This window comes from Ambystoma mexicanum, chromosome 4p (assembly GCF_040938575.1).
Source record: "Ambystoma mexicanum isolate Mex_15411 chromosome 4p, UKY_AmexF1_1, whole genome shotgun sequence".
Classification (NCBI taxonomy): Eukaryota; Metazoa; Chordata; class Amphibia; order Caudata; family Ambystomatidae; genus Ambystoma; species Ambystoma mexicanum.
In genome coordinates this window covers 112,734,398-112,761,939 of record NC_090927.1, presented here as the reverse complement: position 1 = coordinate 112,761,939, position 27,542 = coordinate 112,734,398, and the positions used below count along the sequence as shown (strand labels likewise).

Sequence of the window (27,542 nt, the reverse complement as noted above, 5' to 3'; positions counted from 1 at the left end):
GACACCAGAGTGTCAGTGCGAAGGTACATGTCCCTACTGGGGACCATGTCGTCCTGCAAACCCCTAATCAACAATTGTCTCTTCATGAGGCCGATTCAGGAATTCTTGGCGGATCGATGGGCACAGAGTCAAGGGCGTTGCTCGGACAAATTGACCATCAACAGCAAGCTCGTGCAGGCGCTTCAGTGGTGGAGAGTTTCCATAAATCTGACAAAGGGAATGCCCTTGCTTGAACCGGTGTTCCAGAGGACAGTGGTGACGGATGCTTCTCTAACTGGATGGGGAGCTCATTTGGATTCCCTACAGGTTCAGGGTCGTTGGTCATCGGAGGAGTCTGGCCTTCATATCAATGTGCTGGAGTTAAGGGCGGTGCGTTGGGCCCTGAAATCCTTTCCTCAACGGATAAAGGGATCAGTTGTACGGATTATGACAGACAACACAACAACAATGTTTTATCTAAGAAAGCAGGGAGGAACTCGCTCCAGAACTCCATCGACCGAAGCCCAGGAGATCTGGCATTGGGCCCTTCAGCAGAAGATATATCTATTGGCGTTCCACTTGCCAGGAGTCAAAAACGTGCAAGCAGACTCTCTCAGCAGGGAGATGAATCGACTACACGAATGGGAACTGAACGACCAACAACTACACTGTCTCTTCGAGAAATGGGGTCATCCGGCCCTCGATCTCTTTGCGACGAGAGACCACAGGAAATGCCCACAATACGCGAGCAGGTGCCCACAGCAAGGCTCACTAGGGGAAGTGTTCTCTTTCCCGTGGACGGACAAGTTTCTGTATGCCTTTCCCCCGTTTCCGCTCATACGTTGGACGCTGCAATGGATCCACAGATATCCCTGTCGGGTGATCTGGTGGCCCCGTACTGGGCCAGACAAGTGTGGTTCTCCAATCTCCATCTTTCAGCGGCAGAACCAATGAGGTTCCAGAAAATCCCGAACCTCCTGTCTCAAGAGAAAGGGGTTGTTTGGCATCACGACCCGGACAGCCTCAGTCTGACAGCCTGGCTCCTGATCTCTCTGAGTTTGGTACGTTAGAGATTCCAGCAGACTGTTGCATTTTGCAGGCGGCGAGGGCGCCGTCCATGAACGCTTCATATTCATACAAATGGAAGAGATTCTGCATATGGTGCGCAGGTCAACCAGGTTTGGTCCCGCTTAATATCACACCGGAACAGCTTCTACCATACTTGCTATTCGTAGCTCAAAAAGGCTTATCTGTTTCATCCATAAAAGTGCATCTAGCTGCCATTTTGAGATTTACTCGGAAGAGACATTCAACTCCGTTATTTAGTGACCGGCTGATTAAACATTTCCTTAAAGGATTGTTCCGAACCTTTCCTCCCACGAAAAAGTTTCCTCCAATCTGGAGTCTTAACCTGGTTCTGGCAGTGCTGATGAAGGCCCCTTTTGAGCCGATGTCATCGTCATCATTGAAATTTTTGTCGTGGAACTTGGCTTTTCTGGTGGCTATTACTTCGGCTTGACGACTGTCAAATACAAGCTTTAGTGACCGATCCACCGTACTTGAGGTTTTTCAATAATAAAGTTGTGTTGGCTACTAATCCTCATTTCATTCCTAAAGTGCCTACCATGTTCCATAAGCACTCTTCTATAGTGCTGCCGACGTTTTTTCCAACACCTTCAGTTGCGGAGAAGACTCTCCATACATTGGACGTGAAAAGAGCTTTAAAATTTTACCTCCATCGCACTCAAAGCTTCAGAGACACGAGACAACTATTTGTGGCTTATGGCCCTTTGGCTAAAGGTAAACCGATCTCAAAACAAGGACTAGCCCGATGGGTGTCGTCTGCTATTTCCTTTTGTCACTCAAAAGCTGGAAAACCGCTGGAGAAGCATCCAAGGGCCCATTCGACGAGATCCACTTCGTCGACGGCATTGTGGTCCGGAATTCCGCTGGGAGATATCTGTCAGGCGGCTTCCTGGTCGGTACCACACACGTTTACCCGGCATTATTGCCTCGAACAGCAACATGCTGAGGATACACAGATGGGTCGTGCAGTCCTACGGCACCTGTTTCAATAAGGTAAGCCCCAATTAAGGGGTCAAATCCTTCGGCTAATGTACTTTTAAGTGTGGTGTTTTCACTGTTAACATACAATGTGATGTTTTGCCATGATAAATATGCATTATGGTTATTGTGATATTGGTTTGCATACACACCTCCAACGTTGGGGGATACTGCTATACAATCTATTCTAAGCATGTGAATCCATGAAAGATCCAATGCTGGAGAAGGGAATAGTTTCTTACCTGTAACTCCATTTCTCCAGCATTGGTACTTTCATGGATTCACATGCGGCCGCCAGCCTCCCCTGCCATGCAAACCAGATGTCCCCCCAGACTACTTTGGGGGTCGAAATCTGAGGGAGCCGCGGGGGCGGGGCTACTTATACCTCTACGTCCTAGTGGCGCTGCCGTACGCGGCCCAAAACGACATAGATAGGACACAAGTGTTGGACGTTTTCCTATGGAAAATGTCTATATAACTTACCGAGGATTCCCAGCCTGACGACGGGGAATATTCTAAGCATGTGAATCCATGAACGATACCAATGCTGGAGAAATGGAATTACAGGTAAGAAACTATTCTCTTATTTAAAAAGGGCAATGTGCAACAAAAAAAATACACTTCAAAATACTTTCTCAGAATCAAGGCAAAGCAAGTAGACACTCTTGAGATGCTTCATACACACTTCCTACACCCTGAGGTGACTTCAATTACTAGGACAGTATTGGCATATATGTCACTTATATACTTTGTAACTTTCTAAGATTGGTAAAAGAGGAAAGGTTAATGGAAGGAAAAAGGTTAATGGATTCTCAGAGCATGTGAGCATTTCTAAAATCCCCCAATGAAGTCTAGATAAAACATTTCCCAGCAATACTAGTTAAAAACCAATGTACTACCTATAGGGACAGTTGGAATCAAAGTCAATGGGGTAGAAGAGTCTGCAAGGAGTCAGGGCAGCCAAAGTCAATTTGGAGCAAAGTCTATGGAGCTGAGGCACTTCTTAGATAGCACAAAAGTATTGCACAAAGTTAGTTTGCTGTATAAAGTCACTGTTGGGCCACACGCTGTTACACTTGTGAAAAGTTGGAGCTAGGATTAACTCTAGAAAAGCAGCTACTGCAAATGTCAACTGAGACAAGCAAGCTACAAAGAGGGAAGTATCCCTTAGTCAGAACAGTACCTTCGTTGGAAGAAGAGAATCCAGCTGGCTTTTATCTTGGTTGCAGATCCTGTGTTCCTGGGCCTCAGTCATGGGGACAAGAGGGAGGACATCTGGAGGACTCCAGCACAGCAGTTCGGAGGTCGGCGGCAGCTACAGGCTCTCAGTTCAGCGGCACTTCGCGGTTTCAGCTACCGGCAAATAGCACCACCGCGGATCTTGGACACTTTATGGGCTACCTTCACTCCAAGTCTAGCATTCTGGTGAGGTGACTCAATCATGGATCGTCCTGCTACGGGAGGGTCCTCGGGATCTTCCTGGAGCTTCGGGTCCAGCTTAAAGACGATGCACTCGACTACGGATTTCTTGATCCCTGGCACTCTGTTCCAGCAGCAGCAAAGAAGTACAGCCAGTTGGGGAAGGTCCACCAGCAAAGTTGGTCTTGGGGTTAGTTGGTTCCACTAACCCAAGGGAAGAAGTCGTTCGTCCTGGGCTTCTCTAGTCTATTCGGAATTGGAGCTTCAGCAGAGCAGCAGGGCTTCACCGGGCAGTTCAACTGTCCAGGAGGATGAAGCAAGCTTCTTTTCACGATTCCTTTGGATGTTTCATCCAGTGGTCGACTTCAGTTAAAGAAGCCTCACCTTTTACGCAGGCTTCTCCCATTCATGCACAGCCGGTCACTCGCACAGCAGGGTGGCTGTCCTGCAAGGGACAGCCAGCCAATCGACACTGGGTGCATTCAGGTAACCAAGAAGACTAAGGACAGAGTTTCAGCCACCTGCCTCGCTTCCTGTCCTGCCGGACACACTAGTGCCAGAGGCGGGTTCCAGTACTGAAGCCCGCCAAAGGAAAAACAAAAGGGTTAAACCTGGTTTGGTGCACAGACTAAAACCCAAGAAAGTCCTCACAAACAAGAAATGGTGGAAAAAGACCAGGGCCGTTTTGACACAATGGTCACCCAATGGTGCTATACTGCAGCTGAGGATTCAGCTTGTGGTAGAAAAGCACAATGGTAGCGTTGGGGAGAATTCTCATTGTACTTCTCTTCTACCTTAGAGACCCCCAGCTCTTCGGCTGGACTTTAGGACTTTTCATTTTTATCCTGGAGAGTGAGACTTTTTTCCCCACTCTTGTATTTTTCTCTGATTATCTGATTTGAACCATGTTTCTTTTGGTTTTGGAGTCTGTCAGACACTCTATGGGCATCATCTTTTTATATTGTGACACACAGCATTCTCAGTGCATTGTCACAGTGAAGTCCTTTGGATTTCTGCTTATGTTTAAATATCTTCTCTTGGATAAACTACTGAAATTGACTTTACTTTTTCTCTTTGTAGACCAGCTCACATTCTCTTACATAGTGCTGGAGGGGTTACCTCGTATCCTTTGTCTACCTTCTCATGTATCAAATTGATGTTGCCCTTACTACAATTAATGGCTGGAGGCAGTGGTTTAATTTTCCTACCATTTGTGCATTTTTCTGCAGGCTGAATCCTCAGCTGCAGTATTGCACCCATTGGTGCCCATTTTGTCAAAAAGGCCCTGGTCGTCTTTTTTTTCTCCATTTCTTGTTTGTATGGTCCTTTTTGAGATTTACTCTGTACGCCAAACCAGGATTGGCCCCTTTGTTTGTTTTTGACTTTGGCGGGATTCACTAGTGAATCCCTCCTCTTGCTCCAGCGTGTCTGGCAGGGCAGGAAGCGAGGTAGATGCCAGAAACTCCCGCTGCTTAGTCTCCTTGGTTACAGGAATGCACCCAAAGGTGATTGGCTGGCTGTCATTTGAGGACAGCCACACTGTTTAACAGCTTGGCTGCTAATAAATGGGAGAAACTTGCATAAAAGGCAAGTTTTTTTGCAAGGAAGGCAGTCGACCACTGGACGAAAGAACTGAAGAAACTGGAAGAGAAGTTTGCTCCACCCTCGTGGACCATTGATTTGCCCGGTGAGGCCCTGCTGCAGTGCTGAAACTCAAAATTTTGGATAGACTAGAGAAGCCTGGAAAGGACTACTTCTTCCCTTGGGTTGGTGGGACCAACTGACCCCAAGACGAACTTGACTGGAACCTCTCTTGCTGCTGGCTGTACTTCTTAGTTGCTGCTGGAACCGAGTGCAAGGGGACAGGAATACCAGAATCAAACTCTCTAACATTGTGAAAGACTTTTGTGCTATCCTCAAGAAGTGCCTCCGCTCCCCTAGACCTTGCTCAATTGACATTGGCTGTCCTTGCTGGCTCCCTGCAGACTTCTTACCCTCTGACTTTGTGTTGCTGTCCCTCCAAAAAGTCATATATAAGTTACTTGTATAGCTGGGAAAGGGTTAACCTACATTTCATTGGGAAATTCAAAAGTGCTTACCTGTTTGAGAAACTTTTTAACCATTGTTTCCTTCCCTAACCTTTTCCTTTTTCCATAACTCCAGCATTGCATTTAAGTGTGAAGTGATATATCAATGTCCACACTGTCCTAGCTATTGCTTTCACCTCAGGGTGTAGGAGGTGTTACATCCCAAAAGGGTATCTACTTAATTGAAACTGAAGGAGTGTATTTTGGAAGTGTATTTTATTGCATAGTGCCCTTTCTAAAGAAGACTTATTTTAAAACTGACAGTTAAATTATTAAATAATTATTTTAATAAGAAACCTTGAGTACAAGTGTTATTTGAATACCTGTCAATATGAATCTGTTGCACCTCTACAGCTCACATTGACCCCACTTTAGATAAGTCTGGCTGCTCAGTTAATCTAACAATTTGTGTACTACAGACCCATACCAAAGGTTGGGTTGCCATATTGCCAAGAGGACAATGCTGTTGCAGTCTCCCACAGGGTTATTACATGCATTCTTGCCTAACGGGTAGAAAAAATTAAACCACTGCCTCCAGCCATTAAAAGTAGTGAGGGTAACATAAAAAATGTGACACGAGTAAGTAGGAAAAGGGGCTACTAAGTGACCGCCCAGCACTTCGACATAGGATGGGGTGTGCTGGATCTACATAGGAAAAAGGTAAGTAAAGTCAATTTCACTTTACTATTCTTGGCAACAGTAGTTCACCCAAGAACATGCATTTAACCCTTATGAGAAATCCGAATGACTTCTGTGACACTGAACTGAAGGTGCTGTGTCACAATACAAAAGGTAGATGCCTATGGAGTTTGTCAGACTCCAAAAACAACTGAGTCCAAATCGATCAAAACACATGAGAGAGTGAGAAAAAGATCTCGCGCCAGGATAAAAATTAAGTCCTAAAGTCTAGCAAAAGAGCTGGGGGTCTCTAAGGTTGACGGGAATTAGCACAGAAATGAGAATTCTCCCTAACTCTTAGTAGCTCCATATACTACTTTCTTATGTAACCTTCTTGTTACCCTCCCTGCTTTTAAATGGCTGGTGGCAGTGGTTTACCTTTTCCTACCATTGTTTTTCTACTGCAGGCTGAACCCTCAGCTGCAGTACAGCACCCACGGGTGACCATTTTGTCAAAATCCCATGTTACACATGTTCCAACACACAGAGGTCACATCATTTGAGGTCAGTATAGCATGTATATAGTATCACCTTTGCAATATTGAGTTTTCAAGGAAGGAAAAGGTTAGGGTTGGATCAGAACAAAGTGGTGGGTTATAAGAACAGTTAGATTCTCCCAAAGGGATGTAGGCAGTCTATTAACACAGCATTAAACCCCCTGCCCCCGGTCTTCTTTTTCCGCCATTTTCTGTTTGCAAGGTCTTTCTTGGCTTTTACTCTGTGCGTTGACAGGTTTAAGCCCTTTGTTTGTCTTGCCTTTGGCAGTCTCAGCCCTGAAGCCCGCCCCTGGCTCCAGTGTGTCTGGAAGGACAGGGTGTGAGGGAGGGTCCCGAAACTCCCCTGTCCTTTGTCTCTAGGAGTGCCTGAACGAAACCAGTCCAGATTGGCCGGCTAGCTGTCCTGAAAGGACAGCCACCCTGCTGTGTGATCGACAGCCTAGGCTGTGCATGAATGGGAAAACTTGCTTAAAAGGTGAGGGTTTTGGGACTACAGACAGTCGACCACTAGAAGAAACATCGGACGAAGAAACCGCGAAGAGAAGCCCGCTGCAACCTCCTGGACCTTGAATTGCCTGGTGAAGCCCTGCTGTTGAGCTGACCTCTTTATTCCAATCGACAGAGAAGCTCCGGAAGGGATGACTTCTTCCCTTGCGTTAGTAGGACCAACTAACCCCGTGACGAACTCCACTTTGGCGCAATCCACGACTTGCTGTGCCTCTCCGTTGCTGCAGAAGCCCAATGCCAGGGGTCGAGTGTCTATAACCGAGGGCAACGTCTGCCGTGGAACGAATCCGGCCAAAAGCTCTATGAGCCTCCTTATGAGACTCCTGAAGCAGGAAAACCCTAACCAGAGTCCAGGACCAAGGGAGCAAGGAAATTCATCCCACAGATTAGTTCTGCATCATTGCTGTTTGCGAAGCGCTGAATCTGCGAAGTGCCGCTGAATTGAAGAGACCCTGTAGCTGCCGGCAGTCGTCCTGAGTACTGCTGCATGAGCCCTCCAGATGTCTTCCCTCTTGTCCCCACGACTGAGGCTCAGGAACCAGTGTCTGCATAGCTGTAGCAAGGTGACATCCAGCTGGACCACTGCTTCTAACACAAGGTACTGTTTGGGCTTGGGGGTACTTTACTTCTTGCCGTAAATCGTGCTGGTTCGCTTGAGATTTGCACTTGCCTACCTTTTTTGAGTTGATTTCAACTCCCCTTTGGACAGGCTGTTAGGGAGAATTCTCAGAAATGTGCTAATTCCCTTCTACCGTGGAGACCCCCAGCTCTTTTTTCTGGATTTTAGGACTTTTAATTTCTAACCTGGAGAGAGTGAGACCTTTTTCTGTGATTTGGACTCAGTGTTTCTTTTGACTTTGGAGTCTGGAGTCTTTGGACTCTGACAAACTCCATAGGCTTCATCTTTACATTGACACCCAGCCCCTTCAGTGCAGTGCCCCAGGGAAGTCTCTTGGATTTCCCAAAGGTATAAATACCTTCTCTTGGTGAAACTACCGTTTGCAGTGAAGTGACATTGACTTTACTTAGATTTTGTAACGTTCTAGACCAAGCACACACGATCTTACAATAGGTGCTGGAGGGGTTACTTAGTATCCCCTTCTCTAGTTTCTCGTGTAACATTTTTATGTCACCCTTTCTACAATTAATGGGTGGTGGCAGTGGTTTACTTTTTACTACCATTGTGTTTTTACTGCGGGCTGCAATTGCAGCTGCAGTAAGACACCCATGGGTGCCCATTTTGTCAAAATGGCACAGTCTTCTTTTTTCACCATTTCTTGTTGCAAAGGTCCTTCTTGAGATTTACTCTGCGCGCCAAACCAGGTTTGGTCCCTTGTTTTTTTTTTTTTTACTTTGGCGGGAGTCATGAGTGAAGCCCACCTCAGGCTCCAGCATGTCTGGCAGGGGCAGGAAGTGAGGGAGGTGCCCGATCCTTGTGCTTAATTCCCTGGCTGTCCGGCAAGGACAGCCACCCTGCTGTGTGATTGACAGCTGGGCTGGAATGAATGGGAGAAACCTGCATAAAAAAGGTGAGGCTTTTTGGCTTGGTAGGCAGTCGACCACTGGACGAAGAAGAACTTGGAAGAGACGCCTGCTGCAACTCCTGGGCCGTTGTTTGCCTGGTGAAGCCCTGCTGCTGTGCTGTAGCTCTGAATTCGCCTCGACTAGAGAAGCACTGCAAGTACAACTTGTCCCTTTGAGTTGGTGGGACCAATCAACTCCAAAGTAAGCCCGTCTGGACATCCTCTCGAAGCTGGTTGTAAGTCCACTGCAGTTGCTGCTGGAACCAAAGAGCTACGTAGAGGAACACCAGATGGTGTGCTTTTCTTTTAAGTCAGACCCGAGATCCTCCGAACTCCCTTGAAGATCCTCTGAACTCCCAGGAAGCAGGACTGCCCGAGCCATCTCAAGAGTGCTGGACCCCAGATGCGAGGAAGGTCTGAAGTGGTATCCGAGAACCGCAGTGGTGCTATTTGCTATAGACGCGAGAAGCTGAAACACCGAAGTGCCACTGATTTGAAGATTGACGGTTGCTGTCGTTGACGGTCCCAGTGCAGGAGTCCCCAGATCCCTCTTCTCCCCACTACTGAGGCCAAGGAACAGGATCTGCAGAGCAGCACAGGAACAGAAGCCAGCTGACACCATTTCTTCCAACCGAAGGTACTGTACAGTCTTAAGAACTTACCTCCTTGTTGTGTAGCCTTGCTTGTTCTCAGTTGAGACCTGTCGTGGTTGCTCTGTAGAGTTGCTTGCATCTTCTACTGCTCACAAGCCTATCGGCCCTACTTTGATTCTTCTTTTCTACATAGACCCCTAAAACATTGTGCAAGACTTACTTAACTGCAAGAAGTGCTTCAGCTCACCTAGACTTTTGCTAACTTAACATTGGCTGGCCTGGCTCCCTGAATGACTTCTCACCTCTGACATTGTGTTGTGCCTATCCTTCCAGGAAGCGCTTAACTTACTTTGCATTGGGTGTTCAAAAAGTACTTACCTGCTTCAGAATATTTGTGACCTCGTTTGTTCTAATAACCCTTTTCTTTGGCACTGATCCGATTAATGCTCTAAATGCAACAGTAATATATTAATGTCCAGTATCCTAGCTATTTAAATCTCCTTAGGGTGTAGGAAGTGTCTGTGTGCCATCCCCAATGGGTATTCTCTGATTTAGAGAAACTGTGTATTTTGAAGTGTATTTGTGTGTTACTGTGATATTGCTCCTTTCTGAAGAAGGCTTATTCAAAGTGACTGTTTTGAATCAAGAAACCTTGAGTATAAGTGTTTACTGTGAATCTGTGTAACTCCACTACTGCTCACATTGAACCCTCTTGAGATAAGCTTGGCTGCTCAACCACGCTACCAACCTGTGTAGTACAGACTTGTACCAAAGGTTGGGTTCCTATTGCCAGGAGGTCAAGGTTGTTGTAGTGCACCCTAAGGGTACTTCTCCAAATCTTGCCTAACATACCCCAAGACCCACACTACCTGTGAAATGAAGAATGTTCCAGTTGGATGACTCTGGTTGCAATGCAGCAGACGCTTGTTCCTGGTCGTGGTGACGAAAGGGAGGACGTCTGGCGGGCTTCTGCGGAAGCACTTGAGAGAGAGAGAGTGACTCATCAGCAATGGATTCCCCTTGATTAAGCAGCTCTTTCTGGTTTTGGCGCCTTTATCTCTGCGCCAAAGAAGAACGAACAGTTCTTGTTAGAATTACTTGATCCCTCGGTCCTGGACTCTGGTGAGGTGACTCTGGATGTGGATTTCCTGCTTCTGTAGGGTTCGCTGGATGCCCACAAAGTTTTGGCCAGATCCGCACTTCGGAAGACAATCCACTCGAAAATTGTTGGGTAGAATTTGTGCAGTCCAACTGGTGTGGGACTACACAAGACAGCTCTTGTTGCTATTAGGTAACCCACCTTTTTAATATAGGCCTGTACTACACAAGTTGGTAGTGTGACTGAGCAGCCAGGCTTATCTTAAGAGGGCAATGTGAGCTGTAGAGCTGTACAAAAAAATCAGTAAATGCAGGTATCCAATTAAACACTTATATAATTCATTTATACACAGATATTTAAAGCATTCTTTAAAAAGCAGTAATTAGCTGTAACATTAATCCCAAGTTAGGATTCAATTAGTGAACAGTACAGCAGGCGAGTTATTCATTCATGTTACACATGTTCCAGCACATGGAGGTCACGTCATTTCAGGTCAGTATAGCATTTATATATTATCACCTTTACAGTATTGAGTTTTCAAGGAAGGAAAGCTTGGGGTTAGATCAGAACAGACTGGGTTATAAGAACCGTTAGATACTCCCAAAAGGATGTAGGCAGTGTATTAGTCCAGCATTAAAGTGCTCCACATTTAAAACCGGCAAGGGAACAAGCACTGCCAAAGCCAATAGGTTCAGAAGGAGGCCTTTAGGGTGCCAGGAAAGCCAAAGTCAATGGGAAAATTCTAAGTTCTGATGCTCTTCTTAGAAATATGTTCTTAAATAGTCAGTGTTCAAAGGAGAAATCACAGCAACTTGGAGTCCCCTTTAGAAAGCACAAGCTGTAACGCCAGTGCAGGTAAATTGAGGTCAACTTAGTGTAGGGTTAAATCGCACTCCCAAAGATGGGAAGCACCCCAAATGGCAAGATGATAAAGTACCCCAAGCCCCACAGTATTTTTTAAATGAATTTGTTCCAGCTGGTTGCCTTCACGATGCAATGCAGTAGACCCTTGTTCTTGGTCCTTAGTCGTGGTGACGAAAGGGGGGGGGCAAAAGGGGGACGTCTGGCAGGCTCCTGCAGCAGCATTCGAGAGAGGGACTCTGCAGAAATGGATTTCCGTCGATTATGCGGCTTTGTGGTTTTGGCGCCTTTTTCTCAGCGCCAAAGAACGAAAAGCTCAGGTTAGGACTTCCTTGATCCCTCGGTCCTGGACTCTGGACGCAGATTTCTGTGGGGTCCTCTGGATGCCCACGAATATCTGGCCGGATTCGGACTTGGGAAGACAATGCACTCAAAGTGGTTGAGGTACCCTGGGTATTGGGCTTCTGCAGCCTAAGAAAATTGCAGCAAGTCGGGGATTGCGCCAAAATAGTTTGTCTTGATGCTAGTTGGTCCCACCAGCCAAAGGGAGGAAGTCGTCCCGTATGGGTCTTCCCAGTCAAAACGAAAACTGGGTCAGCACAGCTGCAGGGCTTCACCGGGCAGTTTGCGGTCCAAGAGGGTGCTGCTGACGTCTTTTTCATGTCTCCTTTGTTTGATGTTGTCCTGCAGTGGTCGACTCTGCCTCCAGTCCCTAAAATCTTGCCTTTTAAGCCAATCAAAACTGGCTTCAGTCTGCCACACCTAGAGACAAAGGACTGGGAGGTTTTCGGGACCCTCCCTCATTTCCTGCCTTTCCAGACGCACTGGAGCCTGGGCGTGCTTCAGGGCTGAAGCCCGCCAAAGGCAAAACACACAAAAGACTTGAACATGATTCAAACAGAGTAAAAGCCCAGAAGAAAGGAATTGGCTAAAAAAAAGACTGGGCCATTTTGGGAAAATGTTCACCCGTGGTTGCTATATTGTAGCTGAGGATAAAGCCTGCAGATACGTGGCATAAGGTAGTAAAAAATAAACCCCTGCCACCATCCATTCAACTGAGTTAGTGTAACAATGTTATATGAGAAGTGGGATAAAGTAGTTAACCCCCAAGCATTCCACATAGGGTGGTGTGCTGGACCCACACAGGAAAAGGTAAGTAAAACCAAGTCCTCTTACTATTCTTGGGAACAGTAGTTCACCCAAGAAAATGTAGTTAACATCGGTGGCACTGCACAAAAGGTGTTGTCAAAATGCAAAAAGCAGATGCCTAAGGGGTTCACCAAACTCCATTAAACAGTAAAACACAAAAATCCTAGGCAGAAAAAACACTAGAGTGAGAAAGTCCTATTCACTCAAGAGTTAAAATTAAAAAGCCCTGAGTCCAGCAAAAGAGCTGGGGGTCTCTAAGGTTAAAGGCAATTGGCACAGAAATGAAATTTCTCCCCAACTATGAAGACTCAAAAGAACCTGTACAAGAAGTATTTTGGGTGTGTGGAGAGTCGATGACTTAGGAGGAGTGGGTTCACAGTTGCATTAATGATCTTGAACTTCATAGTGTAAGACTTTGTACTTAAGGAATGGGCTGGATGGACACCTAATGAGGCTCTATGAGCATTCCATAGAATAAAGGATGTACTAAGCCTAGAGAAGATGCACATCTGGTACGAGCAGGGAGAATCCTTCCACCAAGTGGTATAAGAAACACTCATTGTTAGCTCATAAATCACAGGGGTAGGTCTAGAACCAAATGAATTCTCTGTAGGGACTACTGGTGGCCAGGTCTGGATACGGAAGTTGAGAATTTAATAAACCATTGCACTACTTGTACCTCATCAAAGTACTCAAAACACATACACAACCCCTAAAGCCCACAGACATGCCTAATACTCTTTGGGAGTACATTGCCTTAGATATTGTGGGTATTTTACCATCTAGGGAGGGTACAAAAAAGTATTTGTATAGTAATAGTTGATTTATATTCCAAATGGGTAGAGGTACGCTCTGTTTGAGGCAGATTCAAGAGCATTAATTACATTTACGGATGATCTATTTCGAAGAGAGGGCTTGCCAAAACCAATGATGTTCAGTTCACATCCAGACTTATGAACTTTTTTGGAATTGAACACCATAAGTTTTCATCCCTCTACCAATGGAATAGTTGAGGTTCAACAGAACATCAATGCAAAGTATTTGCATGTCAATCCAGGGAGGAAGAAACCCGGGAGAATGATGTAGAGAAACTTGCCTTAACGTAAAGGGTTTACACCACATGCTACAACTGGATGCATTCCATTTGAAATATTAAGGAGAAGAAAAGCAGCCACTGATTTGTCCCCTCTGGTTTGGGGGGAATGAGATTAATGAATGGAATGAGTTGGAATGAAGGAAGAGAGTTCAAAGAAAGAGTGAGGCAGAGAAAAAGTGGTACAATAAAAATATAAACACTGTTGTCAAGGGTTGAGCAGGACGACCAAGTATGGGTTCGCAGACCAATAGGTGCATTACAGGGGAAAGTACATTAAGTGGTCCATTCAAAGTAGATGGGTTTTGGATGATGCCGTTATTATGTGATGGTCGAACTTGGAATAAAAGCAGACAAGTATATAGAGAAAGGGAGGTGTTTTATCTCCCACATGTCTTGGTAATGAAGTTATTTTATTTGGATAAACCTTGTGCCATTGAATATGCATCTTAAGATGTGCAACTACTTTAAACTTGTGATGCCTTTTCCATATAAGGGCATAAACATTCTGAGAACTGTGACAAGCATGTTGTAAAGATGTTATGGTCTCATGCCCAGTTTAAAAGTGCATCTTGCTGTTGCCAGATCTGTAACAAATGACAGCAAACATGTGTTGTGGTCTCCCATGAGACATGGAATCTTCCTGGAGTTCCATAGCTATATAAATACACACACACACTCTCTCACACTCTCTCACACACTTCCCCTTGTGCCAGATTCAGCTCAAGGTGCTCTATTCATTATGAGAATAAATGCTCTTTGGAAAAAACACTTTGACTACTGGAAATCCCTCCCTTCAGAAGTACTTATACCAGAGTTTATAAAGTCTTACCACAGGTAGACTTTAGGAAAACATCCCTTACATAGTGCTCATACTGTTTTATAGTGTTGGATTTTAGCTTTGTTTTTAATTACCGAATGCTTCAGTTTGGTTGTGCTATGGACCATAGTTTGTGACACTTCTATTTTCTAAGTGCAATTAATCTGATGCTATTCTCTTTTCCGTTCAGATTCTGATAATTAAAGCTGCCAAGCAGAAGGGGATCCAGGTGACCTGTGAGGTAGCCCCGCACCACCTCTTCTTGTGCTTAGATGATTTGGAGCGCATTGGCACAAGCCGTGGCCAGGTCCGGCCAATGCTGGGCACTCAGGAAGACATGGACGCCTTGTGGGAGAACCTGGAGTCTATTGATTGCTTTGCTACGGATCATGGTGCGTTTGTTCTTTAGGTTGGGGAGTATGGAGGCACCAATGGAGGGTAGAGTAATGGATATTGGAGGGCATGGCTTGAACCGCTTTGGCAGAGTAGAAGAAATGCAAGTGATAAGGTGGGCAGAGTTTACGCCAGTGAGTTTTTCAGTGAACAGAGTGCAAGTTGTGTTGGGGAAAGGTTTGGACAGTGAGATGAACCGAGCGCACAGAGCTATAGGTAAGTCTGGAGGAGGTAAACGTCATTGATGTATTGTGCTCCTAACATTGAGTCTCACAAAGGCCCTGATCCTACATGGAGGTTGGTATTTTGTTTTTAATCTTTCCGCCCCCACAACGCGTGTCTTATTGTTAAAATAACAAAGGTCCTCACTGACAGTTAGTCACTAGAGGAATTAAAAAACCCTATTACCTCACCACTAAGTTATAGTGGAGATAGAGTATATAGTGATAACTTCAACCATTTCTTTGTGCAACCCCTTGATCTGTATAGAAGGGTGTTGGAGTCTGGGTTATCAACCAGTACTCTTAAACCAACAGTCAACCGGTTTCAGCGGGATTCTTGGGTGGCCGCTTTCATCAGGACGAATACTTTTCTGATTTTAGTATTCTCAACTTGTATTCAATTTTTTGAAGAGTTTAGGGGTATCTTCCGTTGACCAGAGTAGGTATAGTGGAAAAATCCCTGATCCTATAAGGACAAAGACAAGAAAAAACAAGTGGGACCGTTGTCAGTCTCGAAGTACTTTTTTAAAAACCTTTTTAAACTATAGGCTACGTGGTGTTTTCTTTACCTATATCTGTCGAGGTACTAAATCGTGTGTTAGTCCCGATCTCTGTCTTCGACTTTCTGTTCGGGGAGGAAGGTGTTGAGTCCTCTCTTCTCTTCCGGATTGTTCTCACTAGAATGAGAACATCGGTGTCAGATCATTTGTGTAAGGTTTTACAGCCTACTATTAAGCCCGTTTACTATCACCAGTGTTCAACGGCTTCACCCTGGCTTGATAAGTTTAGTCTGGTGTTCCTTCTATGTGTTATAAGTTAAAATGTTATCTAGCTTCTATTGGTAGTGCAAGAGATATCTTGTGCGTTATTTTCATCACAGTTCACATGCATTGTTGTTCGTAATGCGGTCACTCTCGGTAATGCTTCCCTATTCACTGCGTTTCGTTAGTTTTTAGTTATCAGGTGGTTTGGCTTGATCTATCTTTTTGATTAATCATAGCGAACGAACACTGGACCGATTCCAGGCTCTCCTGTGAGTTTAGTCGTTACAATCTAGGCAAATATTTAAAACGCTACTTGGGAACGCTTACCTCTATTTAGTCGTGGTGACCGCTTCTCGTTGCACGTACCGTTATCGCGCCATCTTGGATAATGTCTGTTTCTGATGTTTGTTAATCTGCTTAGAATCACATGCTGTGCATAGGTCCGACATCCAGTGGTCACTGCGGAGTATTGCATTTTGTTTTTCGTAGTCGAAAAGGGACGTCGACAAGGCGTGTCTGAAACACTATCCCTATAGTGACGTGCGTTGTACCCACAATCCCTCACGCGTCGAGGTCCCTCAGATTGTTTTTTTCCGCCGAGCTACTGGTCGCCTTTACGCGGAGCTCCTCGAGAGACATTGCAGATTTCATCTCCTCGACCTTTGGTCGTTTTCCTATATTAATATAGAACATATCGATCCCTCCCTCGACGCTGTTGTGAAGCTGTCTCCGCCGAGCAAGATCTTCGACGGAGGGGACGAGCGGAGGAGATCCTTCGGCGTTGCCGAACACGTGGCCTGGCCTCGCAGGCCATATACAGTAGGGAGAGTGGGGGTCGTGGGACATCTCTGGTTCTTTTCTGAGAATGCCTTTCCTTTTCCCCTTCCTTTCCCTTGGGGTGGTTATCACGATTTATTGCCTCGGCTATGGAGAGGACACCCTTTAGGTTTTGCCCGCTTTGCAAGGGCAAGTTTACTTGGAAGGACAAGCGTTCACGGTGTAACCGCTGCTTGCCCCTCGATCACAAAGAGGAAGGTTGCACGGCTTGTCGGCTTCTTAAGCCAAAGACTCTAAAAGACCGTAGGGTCAAGAGGTGGGCGGCCTACGCTATGTCGAAGGCCGACGCTTCACCCACCGTTGCTACCACCGACAGTGACGAGGAACGTGATAACACGACCTCCGCTACGGAAGTCGAAAACCCCCCTAAAGAGCGCACACGCGCTTCGTCGTCTGTCCCCGGCCCCGACGGGCTCGGCTCACGCCCTGCTTATGGGGATGAACACCCCGGCGACATTGACGAACACAAGACCACACATAAGCACACAACCCATGGCTCTTCTTCGTCGAAGGCGAAGAGAGCATCAGCGCCCAAGGAGACGCAGGTTCCACCGGCGGCCTCCTCGGACCGTTCGGGTTCGAAGCCCCTCTCGCAACCGCGACCAGCGACTGGGCTTTCGGCAAATAAGGGCGCCGCCCCCAAATCATCGGCCGGCGCGCATCAGCAGAAAGCGCATGCCGCCGTAGAGCGATCGACACCCATAACGTCGAAACCACAGCCCTCTGCTGACAAACGAGTCGCTGAGAGCTTGGCGAGGATCGTGGTAGCCGACGCCCACAAGCGTACACCGAAAGACACGTCAAGCGCTACGCAGAGGTCGAAAGACACGCCGAAAAAGCCCGAAGAAAGGCAGGGACTACCCCCTTCAGTCGAGGGGACCCCCAACACACCTGAAGGTTTTTCGGAGGGCGACGGGACACTTTCCTCGACGTTGTGGGAGAGGTCGAGCCGTTTTCAGCTACAAGACACTATTTTTCCCCCGCTAGACCGCTCAGGGGTACCCCATGAAACCATGGAAAAGCTCCATCTCTGCATGGAAAGAATGGAGAGGTTTATGAATACCCAGAACCCTCCCACTCCCAAGAGAAGGGCCTCAGGAGGACCCCAGGGCCAAAATTCCGAGACTAGTCAATCCCCACCAGGACACAGCCTCAGACTTCCATAGTGTGTATGACCTCACTGGGGAAGAACATTACTTTGAGGAAGAGGATGATTTTATGGACGATGAAGAGGGACGGAACCAGGAGGAAGGTCTGAAAGACAGCCCAGACTTGGTAGGAGAAGGCTTCGGAGAAAATCCAGAAGAAGGACCTTCTCACCCCTGGCAATCCCCATCAATATATTCCGACACTGATGTCCTGAACCTAAATCCTCCTGACAATTCACCTATTAGAAACACGTCTCCCATTGACGATCAGCCCACATTCAATGCCCTGTTGCGCAGAGCAGCAGCACATTTCGAACTGGACACTGGGGAGCTCTCTCCTGAATTAGACTTTGTGGAAAGAGTAATTAAGGAGAAACCCCCGGTCAGCCAGACCATTCCCCTCCTCGCTTCGGTGAAGAGAAGAATCATCCCTTTGCTGTCCACACCTGCACTAATCAGAGGGGTCAATCCTAGAATTGAAAAACTTTTCACTCCTTCACCCTCAGACCCGCTGTACATCAGGGGACATTCCATTCCGGATTCCCTGGTAGTAACCAATACAAGAAAGAGGGCAGGGGTACCACTTTCCACCAGTGAGGCACCACCTGACAAGGAGGGCAAGCGGTTATATGCCCTTGCAAAAAGAGTTACATCCTCGGCTGCCTTTTCGGCAAGAATTGCGAACAACAATTCTTTGCTCGCTAGCTATGCGGACGCGCAGTGGGCCAAACTGCGCAAAGACGCCGAAGAAGCGCCGGAACAACTACGTACACGCCTGCTTACAACTATTGGCGAAGGAACCCAGGTCAACCAGAGTATTGTAAAGAACTTTCTGGATGCTGCAGAAACAGCGGGACGTTCCCTGGTTCAGGGAATACTCCTAAAACGCCACGTATGGCTGCGCAACTCAGGGTTCAAACCGGAGACACAGGCGTCTTTAATAAATAAACCTGTTGAAGACTCAAACCTCTTCGGGAAAGCGGTGGATGAGGCTCTGGAGATGGCTAAAAAAGAGTTCGATACTATCAAAACTCTTGACCAAATCTCTAAGCCCTCTACCAGACGCGGCTATGGCAACAAACGCTTTTTTCGTGGCCAACGCCAACAACAAAACCAGCAGCAACAGTACCCTGCCACCAATTTCCAGACCAATAGTGTGCAGTACAGCCAAAGAGGCCAGCGCCGGGGCAAAGGAAGAGGCCGGGGGTCCACCCCCAGAGGCTCCCAAGCCCCCAACATCGCGTCCCCTCCCATGCAACACCGGTCGGGGGCCGGATAACATCCTTTCTTCCAGCATGGGAGGGTATAACGTCAGACCGCTGGGTACTTTCCACCGTAGCCCACGGATACTGCATCAAATTCAACAGTTCCCCAACATACAAACTCCCGAGGGGACGACGCATGACACCGGAACATCTTGCCATCCTTCTCCAAGAAGTACAACTACTGCTGGAAAAAGGAGCCATAGAGGTCGTGCCTCTATCTCAGGTAACGGAAGGTATTTATTCAGTGTACTTCCTTGTACCCAAAAAGGATCTAACCATGCGCCCTGTATTAGATCTGCGCCCAGCGAACAAGTTTATCAAACCCCAAAAGTTTCGTATGGTGACCTTACAGGAAGTGATCCCACTGCTATCACAGGGAGATTACATGACAACATTGGACATGAAAGATGCATACTTTCATATTTTAATGTTGCCAGCGCACAGAAAATACCTCCGGTTCATGATAGAGGGCAAACACTACCAGTTCAGAGTACTACCCTTCGGCATAGCATCTGCACCAAGGGTATTCACGAAGGTGCTGGCAGTGGCAGCGGCCCACCTGCGCAGGTTGTCCATCCCAGTTTACCCTTACCTCGACGACTGGCTCATAACAGGGGATTCTTACGAAACATGCTTCTCCAATACCCAAAAGACTGTAGACCTTTTGTTCCAGTTGGGCTTCTCCATCAACGAAAAGAAGTCCAGCCTAGACCCCAGCCAAATCAAACCATTCCTAGGGGCTCTAATTCAAATAAAGGAAGGCCTCGTCTTCCCCTCCAAAGAGAGGGTCCAAAACATGCTGTTTCAGATCCCTCAATATGTGACCGGTCGAGAGGTGACGGTACGCAAAGCAATGCGCTTGCTAGGCATGATGGCGTCGTGTATTTATTTGTACCTCACGCGCGCCTGCGCATGCGCCCAATGCAAGAGTGGCTCAACAGCCAGTGGTGTCAGGCCAGCGGACTATGGGACGATCTAGTGGTGGTCTCGCAGGCCTTAGTTCTCTCGCTACGGTGGTGGACAAAAGAAAACCTTGGAAAAGGGAAACCCTTTGCCACACCCGCGGCGGAAGCCACTCTAACCACAGACGCATCCCTCACAGGATGGGGGGCTCACCTATCCCATCAGACTGCTCACGGAGCGTGGACTCCGAACGTAGCATCCAAACACATCAATCTTCTGGAGCTACTAGCGGTGTTCAAGGCGCTAAAAGCCTTCCAGGAACACCTACAAGGCAGGACAGTGATGGTCCTTACAGACAGCACCACAGCCATATATTACATCAACAAGCAGGGGGGAACCCACTCTCCAGGACTGTCCAAACTGGCCCAAAATATATGGAAGTGGGCTCTCAAACAAGACATGTTCCTACTGTCACAACATGTACCAGGGAAACTCAATCTGCTGGCAGACAAACTCAGCAGAGATTTCCCCCTGCCCGAAGAGTACGAATGGCGACTGCACAAAAACATCGTCTTCGATGTCTTCACACAATGGGGATTCCCAGAAATAGACCTGTTCGCAACCCTGGAGAACTCACAATGCCTAAGTTACGCCTCCAGGTACCCCCAGAACCAATCCAAGGGGAACGGTCTGTCGATACAATGGTCAGGGAAATTTGTTTACGCTTTTCCCCCGACTCCCCTTCTCAACAAGGTGGTGCACAAGATGCACCAGGAACAAGTAACCATGATACTGGTGGCCCCAATGTGGGCCCGACAGCCATGGTTCGCTCACTTGATGGAGATGTCTCTATCTCCCCCAGTGAAACTCCCCTGCCCGTACAACATGCTGTCACAAGACAAGGGCAGGACCCTACATCCATGCCCCCAGAACATGAACTTAGCAGCTTGGCTCCTGAGATCATAGAATTCGGACATCTACAGCTCCCGCAGAGATGCATGGACATCCTCAGGGAAGCCACTGCTATTCTAGCAAATGGAAGAGGTTTGTCATCTGGTGCAGGGGTAAGAGCATCAACCCGATTGACTGCTCTCCCACACATATTGTTCTATACCTGACCCACCTATTGGATTCAGGTCTAGTGTTCAATTCCATTAAAGTCCACCTAGCGGCACTTTCTGCATACACCACTTCCCAACTCAAGGTGTCGTGGTGGAAGATCCCTGTTATAAAGGCCTTCATGGAGGGAGTAAAGAGGATACACCCCCCGAAAGCTGACCCAGCTCCCGGATGGGACCTTAATGTGGTACTTACCACACTCATGGGCTCACCATTCGAACCCATGCACAAAGCATCTCTTAAACACCTCACTCTTAAGACTGCTTTTTTAATAGCTATCACCTCCATCAGGAGAGTAAGTGAACTTCAGGCTCTTTCTGTTCTAGACCCCTTTGTTACAGTTCACAAAGATAAGGTGGTTCTACGCACTCACCCAAGGTTTGCTCCGAAATTCATCTCAAAATTCCACGTAAACCAGTCTATAGAACTACCAGCGTTCTTTCAAAACCCTTCCAACTTGGGAGAAAGGACTCTGCACACACTAGATGTGCGCAGAGCGGTCATGTTCTACATGGAAAGAACCAGACCACTGAGGAAGACTAATCAGTTCTTCGTCTCGGTGGCAGCAGGAAGAGAAGGGGATGCAGTTTCAAAGTCCACTATTTCTAGATGGATTGTTCAATGCATCACTCTCTGCTATACTCTTGCTAAGAGAGAACTGCCCTTTAAGCCAAGAGCACATTCTACTCGAGGCACGGGGGCGTCCATAGCATTCATTGCAAATGTTCCCCTTGAGTCCATCTGCAAAGCGGCTACCTGGAGTTCTGTGCACACCTTTACAAAACACTACTGTCTAGATTCACACTCTAGATCTGACTCCCAGGTGGGACAGGCAGTATTAAGACATCTTTTCTCTACTGTTCCTTCTCATAACCCACCGCCAACTCCGGGTACTGCTCGCTAGTCTATGCACAGCATGTGATTCTAAGCAGATTAACAAACATCAGAAGACAATGCATTACTTACCGTAAAAGCATTTCTGATGGTTGTATCTGCTTAGATTCACATGCGCCCACCCTTCCTCCCCTCTCGGATGGAAGGAACATAGACTTCCTTTTATATCTCTTTTCTGTACTCACTCACGTCTAGAAGGCTCCCTCAGGGCAGAAAAATACAAACAGAGTGACCTCGACGCGTGAGGGATTGTGGGTACAACGCACGTCACTATAGGGATAGTGTTTCAGACACGCCTTGTCGACGTCCCTTTTCGACTACGAAAAACAAAATGCAAAACTCCGCAGTGACCACTGGATGTCGGACCTATGCACAGCATGTGAATCTAAGCAGATACAACCATCAGAAATGCTTTTACGGTAAGTAATGCATTGTCTTATATCTCAGCGTCACGTGTGCGCAATCACATGTGAGCTTCAGAAGGGACTCTGAACCCCCTGGGAATTGTAGTTCAGTGCCGTTTCTGTTTTGATGTTAGAGCGATGCTCCCCTATACACTGTCGTGTATCTAATCCAGCGCCCTTGTAACAAAAAATATATTGGCATGACAACAAGGGCAATTAAGACACGTATAGGGGAGCATCGCTCTAACATCAGGACCCAAAAAAGAACTGCCCCACTGGTCGAACACTTCATAGAGAAACAGCACACTGAGAATGACTTGACATGGACCATCATAGAGAAAGTCAGAGTACCTAAACGAGGCAGGAATATAACAGCTCTCCTATTAAAAAGAGAACAACAATGGATATACAAGACCCGCAGCCACCAGACGGGCCTTAGTGAAGAGATCTGCTGGCAAACTCTGGCGGTCTTATAAATGATTTACGAGTGACAGCTAAGTGAATAGAAACACTCTAAAAAACCGAAAGAAACCTTTTCCATAATCTGACAACAATCCACAATACGTGGCTTACATACAAAACTCCCCGCATTTAAAACATCTGGATAATCAACAAGGTGATTAGACATAACACATCTTGGCAACTGAGGCGACTCCAGTGGGTCCATCCACTGTATCTGCTATATACCGAACACCATTATGTCATAGATATACACAAATTTCCAAAGGAATATATGCACTGGCCACTGTGGAACTTCAAACTATTCGCCATAATGCCCAGACATCTCTTTTTGAAACATTTACAGCCCTAACATGTCCATGAAAAACAGAAACGGCACTGAACTACAATTCCCAGGGGGTTCAGAGTCCCTTCTGAAGCTCACATGTGATCGCGCACACGTGACGCTGAGATATAAACAGACATTATCCAAGATGGCGCGATAACGGTACGTGCAACGAGAAGCGGTCACCTGCCTAGATTGTAACGACTAAACTCACAGGAGAGCCTGGAATCGGTCCAGTGTTCGTTCGCTATGATTAATCAAAAAGATAGATCAAGCCAAACCACCTGATAACTAAACTAACGAAACGCAGTGAATAGGGAAGCATTACCGAGAGTGACCGCATTACCAACAACAATGCATGTGAACTGTGATGAAAATAACGCACAAGCTATCTCTTGCACTACCAATAGAAGCTAGATAACATTTTAACTTATAACACATAGAAGGAACACCAGACTAAACTTATGAAGCCAGGGTGAAGCCGTTGAACACTGGTGATAGTAAACGTGCTTAATAGTAGGCTGTAAAACCTTACACAAATGATCTGACACCGATGTTCTCATTCTAGTGAGAACAATCCGGGAGAGAATAGAGGACTCAACACCTTCCTCCCCGAACAGAAAGTCGAAGACAGAGATCGGGACTAACACACGATCTAGTACCTCGACAGATATAGGTAAAGAAAACACCACGTAGCCTATAGTTTAAAAAGGTTTTTAAAAAAGTACTTTGAGACTGACAACGATCCCACTTGTTTTTTCTTGTCTTTGTCCCTAGGATCAGGGATTTTTCCACTATACCTACTCTGGTCAACGGAAGATACCCCTAAACTCTTCAAAAAATTGAATACAATTTGAGAATACTAAAATCAGAAAAGTATTCGTCCTGATGAAAGCGGCCACCCAAGAATCCCGCTGAAACCGGTTGACTGTTGGTTTAAGAGTACTGGTTGATAACCCAGACTCCAACACCCTTCTATACAGAGAAAGGGGTTGCACAAAGAAATGGTTGAAGTTATCACTATATACTCTATCTCCACTATAACTTAGTGGTGAGGTAATAGGGTTTTTTAATTCCACTAGTGACTAACTGTCAGTGAGGACCTTTGTTATTTTAACGATAAGACACGCGTTGTGGGGGTGGAAAGATTAAAAACAAAATACCGACCTCCATTTTCGTGTGCACTTGTAGATACTAGGAAAGTGTTTTAGAGAGGATAGGGTCAGGATCTCAACATCTTTTGTAGTCGGCTCAGCAGCACTCACTAGGGCCATCTTACATCTGATACGAGATTTTTTACATGTAGGGTCATTTAACTTTGTGCTAGGGACTCAGCGTCAGGAATAACTTCTGTAATTACCTAGCCTTCTGTTACATATGTGTTATAATACTGAGGTATAAACAGGAGGCAACTGCCTCCAAACTCCAATTTGTAGTTACTTTACCTGATCCTACATGGTCATGCATTCAATGCCATGCTCAAGAGTAAACACAGCTGGACTTTTAAACCCAGGTCACCATTTTAATCAGTATCTGCAGGTAACAGGCCTTTGATCTGGAACACAAACTGAACGGGACTGAAACGGCCCGAATTGATTTAAAGACACAAATCGACGAGTTGAAGGATAAAGGTGAAACAGCTATGCTACTGCTCCTCGACCCATCAGCAGCTTTTGACTTGGTGGATCATGCAGTATAATGCAAACACCTAGCATCAGCTGCACATTTCTCCAGTGATGCTATAGCCTGGGTACAATCCTTCCTAGCTAACCGTACAATGAGTGTTCTCCCCTTCAGCCTCAGCTGACCCAATCCAAATTACCTGTGGTGTTCCACAAGGTTCATGCGTCTCAACGACAATGTATGACATCTTTACCAAGCCACTCTTCGACAAACTTGACAGGCTGGGTGTCACATATACCAATTATGCTGATGACACCCAGATCCTCATACCCCTTTCGGGCAACTTCGTCAAAGACACAGCTCTGGTAAATAGGATATACCTCCTCATTCAGGCATGGTTGGCCTCACATGGTCTCTGCCTGAATGATGACAAAACTGAGATCCTGATTCTGGGTTCTGACTCTAACCTAAAAAAAACTCAGCCCCAGCTACGCCGCATTCAACATTGTTGGCAACGTAATCAAAGTAGTAACTGAGGTAAAAACACTAGGTTTTAGGATACTCTGTGTGATTCTGTGTATTACACTATTAACCCTATTTCTGTACCTACCTGTATTTTGCACCCCTGTACACCAAGTGGATGCACTGTAATTGTTTGTTGTGTACTTACTTTTTATGTTGTAACTAAGCTTCAAATATTCTTGTAACTGCTGCGCCCAGCTACCTGAGGGTTTGGTGCGCATTACCAAATAAACAAACTGGCTGAAGCAAAGCAACATGCAGAATTCTAAATACAAACATCTGGCACAAGCCAGTGAGTTTGACAAGAAGTGCGGTGAAAATGACTAGACTAAATTGTTACATCGCCAGGGGATCCCTGATTGGGAACCACTGCAGAAATCTGTATATTGAGATTTAAAAAGCAATAATTACAAGTGTAAGGGTGCAGAAGGAAGAGACTGACACATGTGGCATGATAGTTGGCACAGACTTGTATTTTGTTTAAATATAAATGAGAAACCCATCTCACCCTTACTCTGAGGGGTTTCCCTGCTTCTACTGAAGAACTAAGGAATTTTTCAGAATGTCCAAACTGCCAACCTCTATCCCTTACACTAGCAACTAAACTAAAGAGGTACAGGATTGTCTTGGTCCAGAAGAGTGACTCCCTTCTTCTGGACACTGGAGTATAGTTCCAATCGGCAGATGGGAACTGTGTCTGAGAGAATGGCTCTCTTTCCCAGGTCTCAGTTCCTTTCCGGGATATTGCACAAAGTTTCAGTTTGAGATGCTGTAAAGATCTCAGTCCAAACTCAAAAGTTCCAACTCAAAACCTCATTCCTAATTGCCCATAATTTTCCTCACTATTGGGTTCCTGGAGAATGCCTCCCTTCTCCAGGTATCTTGTTATCAAATACCTAGGATGTTGTTAGGTAAGATTTTCATATTAGTGATAAATCCTCCTGACCTGTCAACCCCAGAACATTTTCCTTGGACTTGGTAATTATTGTACATTGTCCCTATGTTAGTGGGAATAGTTTTGCCCTCTCACCTAGTGTTTTACTCTTTTTGTGGGTGACCTTTGTATGTCCCTCCATAGTGTTTGGTTGGAGTCATAGTTTCCTATAATTTTGGGCTTAGGCTGGGCTACCCCTTTGGGCTCCCCTGTTCATTTCTTTCATTTACTTGGGTGAGCTTCTGTTCCCAAGTAGTGAAGAGGGAGTTTCATCCCCTTTACATTTTGTGTAAGTGAGCAGGCACACCCCACTTTATGTGGAGTGCTGGGGATGTGGGGTATGGGGGGAGATGCAATGTATCCACTTTCTTACTTAACTGGTAACTTTTTTCTAACAATTGCGACTTTACATGAATGGCTGGGGGCAGTGGTTTTACCTTTTGACTTTTAGTCTTTATTACTCGCTGGCTGTTAACTCTGCCTTGGTAATGCACAGAAGGGCCACAATTTTGCTAAATTGGTGGGTTCCTTTTTACGCCATTTCGTGTGTGCTCTTGCTATTTGAGGTCTTCCCCTGCCATTCTAAGTGGGAACGACCTGAGTGGAAGATTTATCTTTGGCGGGAATCCTCTGGATTCCCCGCTCAGGCTCCAGAGTGTCTGGCGTTGGTGAGAATTTTAATTTCAAGCTAATTCCCTTCAACCTTGGAGACCTCCAGATATTTTGCTGGATTTAGGACTTTTTCATTTTAACTCCTCAGTGAGGGGGACCTTTTTCTCACTTTCTCGTGTTTTTTCCCTGATTTGGATTTTTTCACTGTTTTGGAGTCTGACAAACTCCATAGGCATCTACATTTTGTATGGCGACACACAGCACCGTCAGTGCAGCGTTTACCTTGCCTTGGGTGAACTACTGTCCTCAAGAATAGTAAGGTGAAATTTATATTAACTTTTCTCTTCCACACACCATCTTGTGGGGAGTGCTGGGAGGTGCGGGTTACTTAGTAGCCCCTTATCCTACTTTATCATGTAAAAAATGTTGTTACCCTCACTACTTTAAATTGCTGATTGCAGTGGTTTAATTTTTACTACCATTGTGCTTTTCTATCGCAGGCTGAACCCACGGCTGCAGTAGAGCACCCATGGGTGTCCATTTTGTCAAAATGGCCCCTGTCTTGTTTCGCCATTTTCTGTTTGAGGTCTTTCTCGGCTTTTACTGCATTGAGATGGATTTGCGCCCTTTGTTTGTTTTGCCATTGGTGGACTTCAGCCCTGAAGCCTGCTTCTGGCTCCAGTGCGTCTGGCAGGGAGTGAGGGAGGTTCCCGAAACTCCGTCCTTTGTCTCAAGGAGTGCCTGAACAAA

The 27,542-nt window shown here is 46.2% G+C and overlaps 1 protein-coding gene across 5 annotated transcripts in view; it reads left to right on the top strand.

Annotated features, from left to right (window-relative positions):
* CAD (carbamoyl-phosphate synthetase 2, aspartate transcarbamylase, and dihydroorotase) overlaps positions 1 to 27,542 on the top strand; it is a 425,465-nt gene that overhangs the window by 281,557 nt on the left and 116,366 nt on the right. For all 5 annotated transcript variants that reach the window (XM_069605502.1, XM_069605501.1, XM_069605500.1 and 2 more), the window contains exon 31: positions 14,560 to 14,761. In XM_069605502.1, the coding sequence (XP_069461603.1) occupies positions 14,560 to 14,761 (202 nt within the window). The remainder of the gene's footprint in view (positions 1 to 14,559; positions 14,762 to 27,542) is intronic.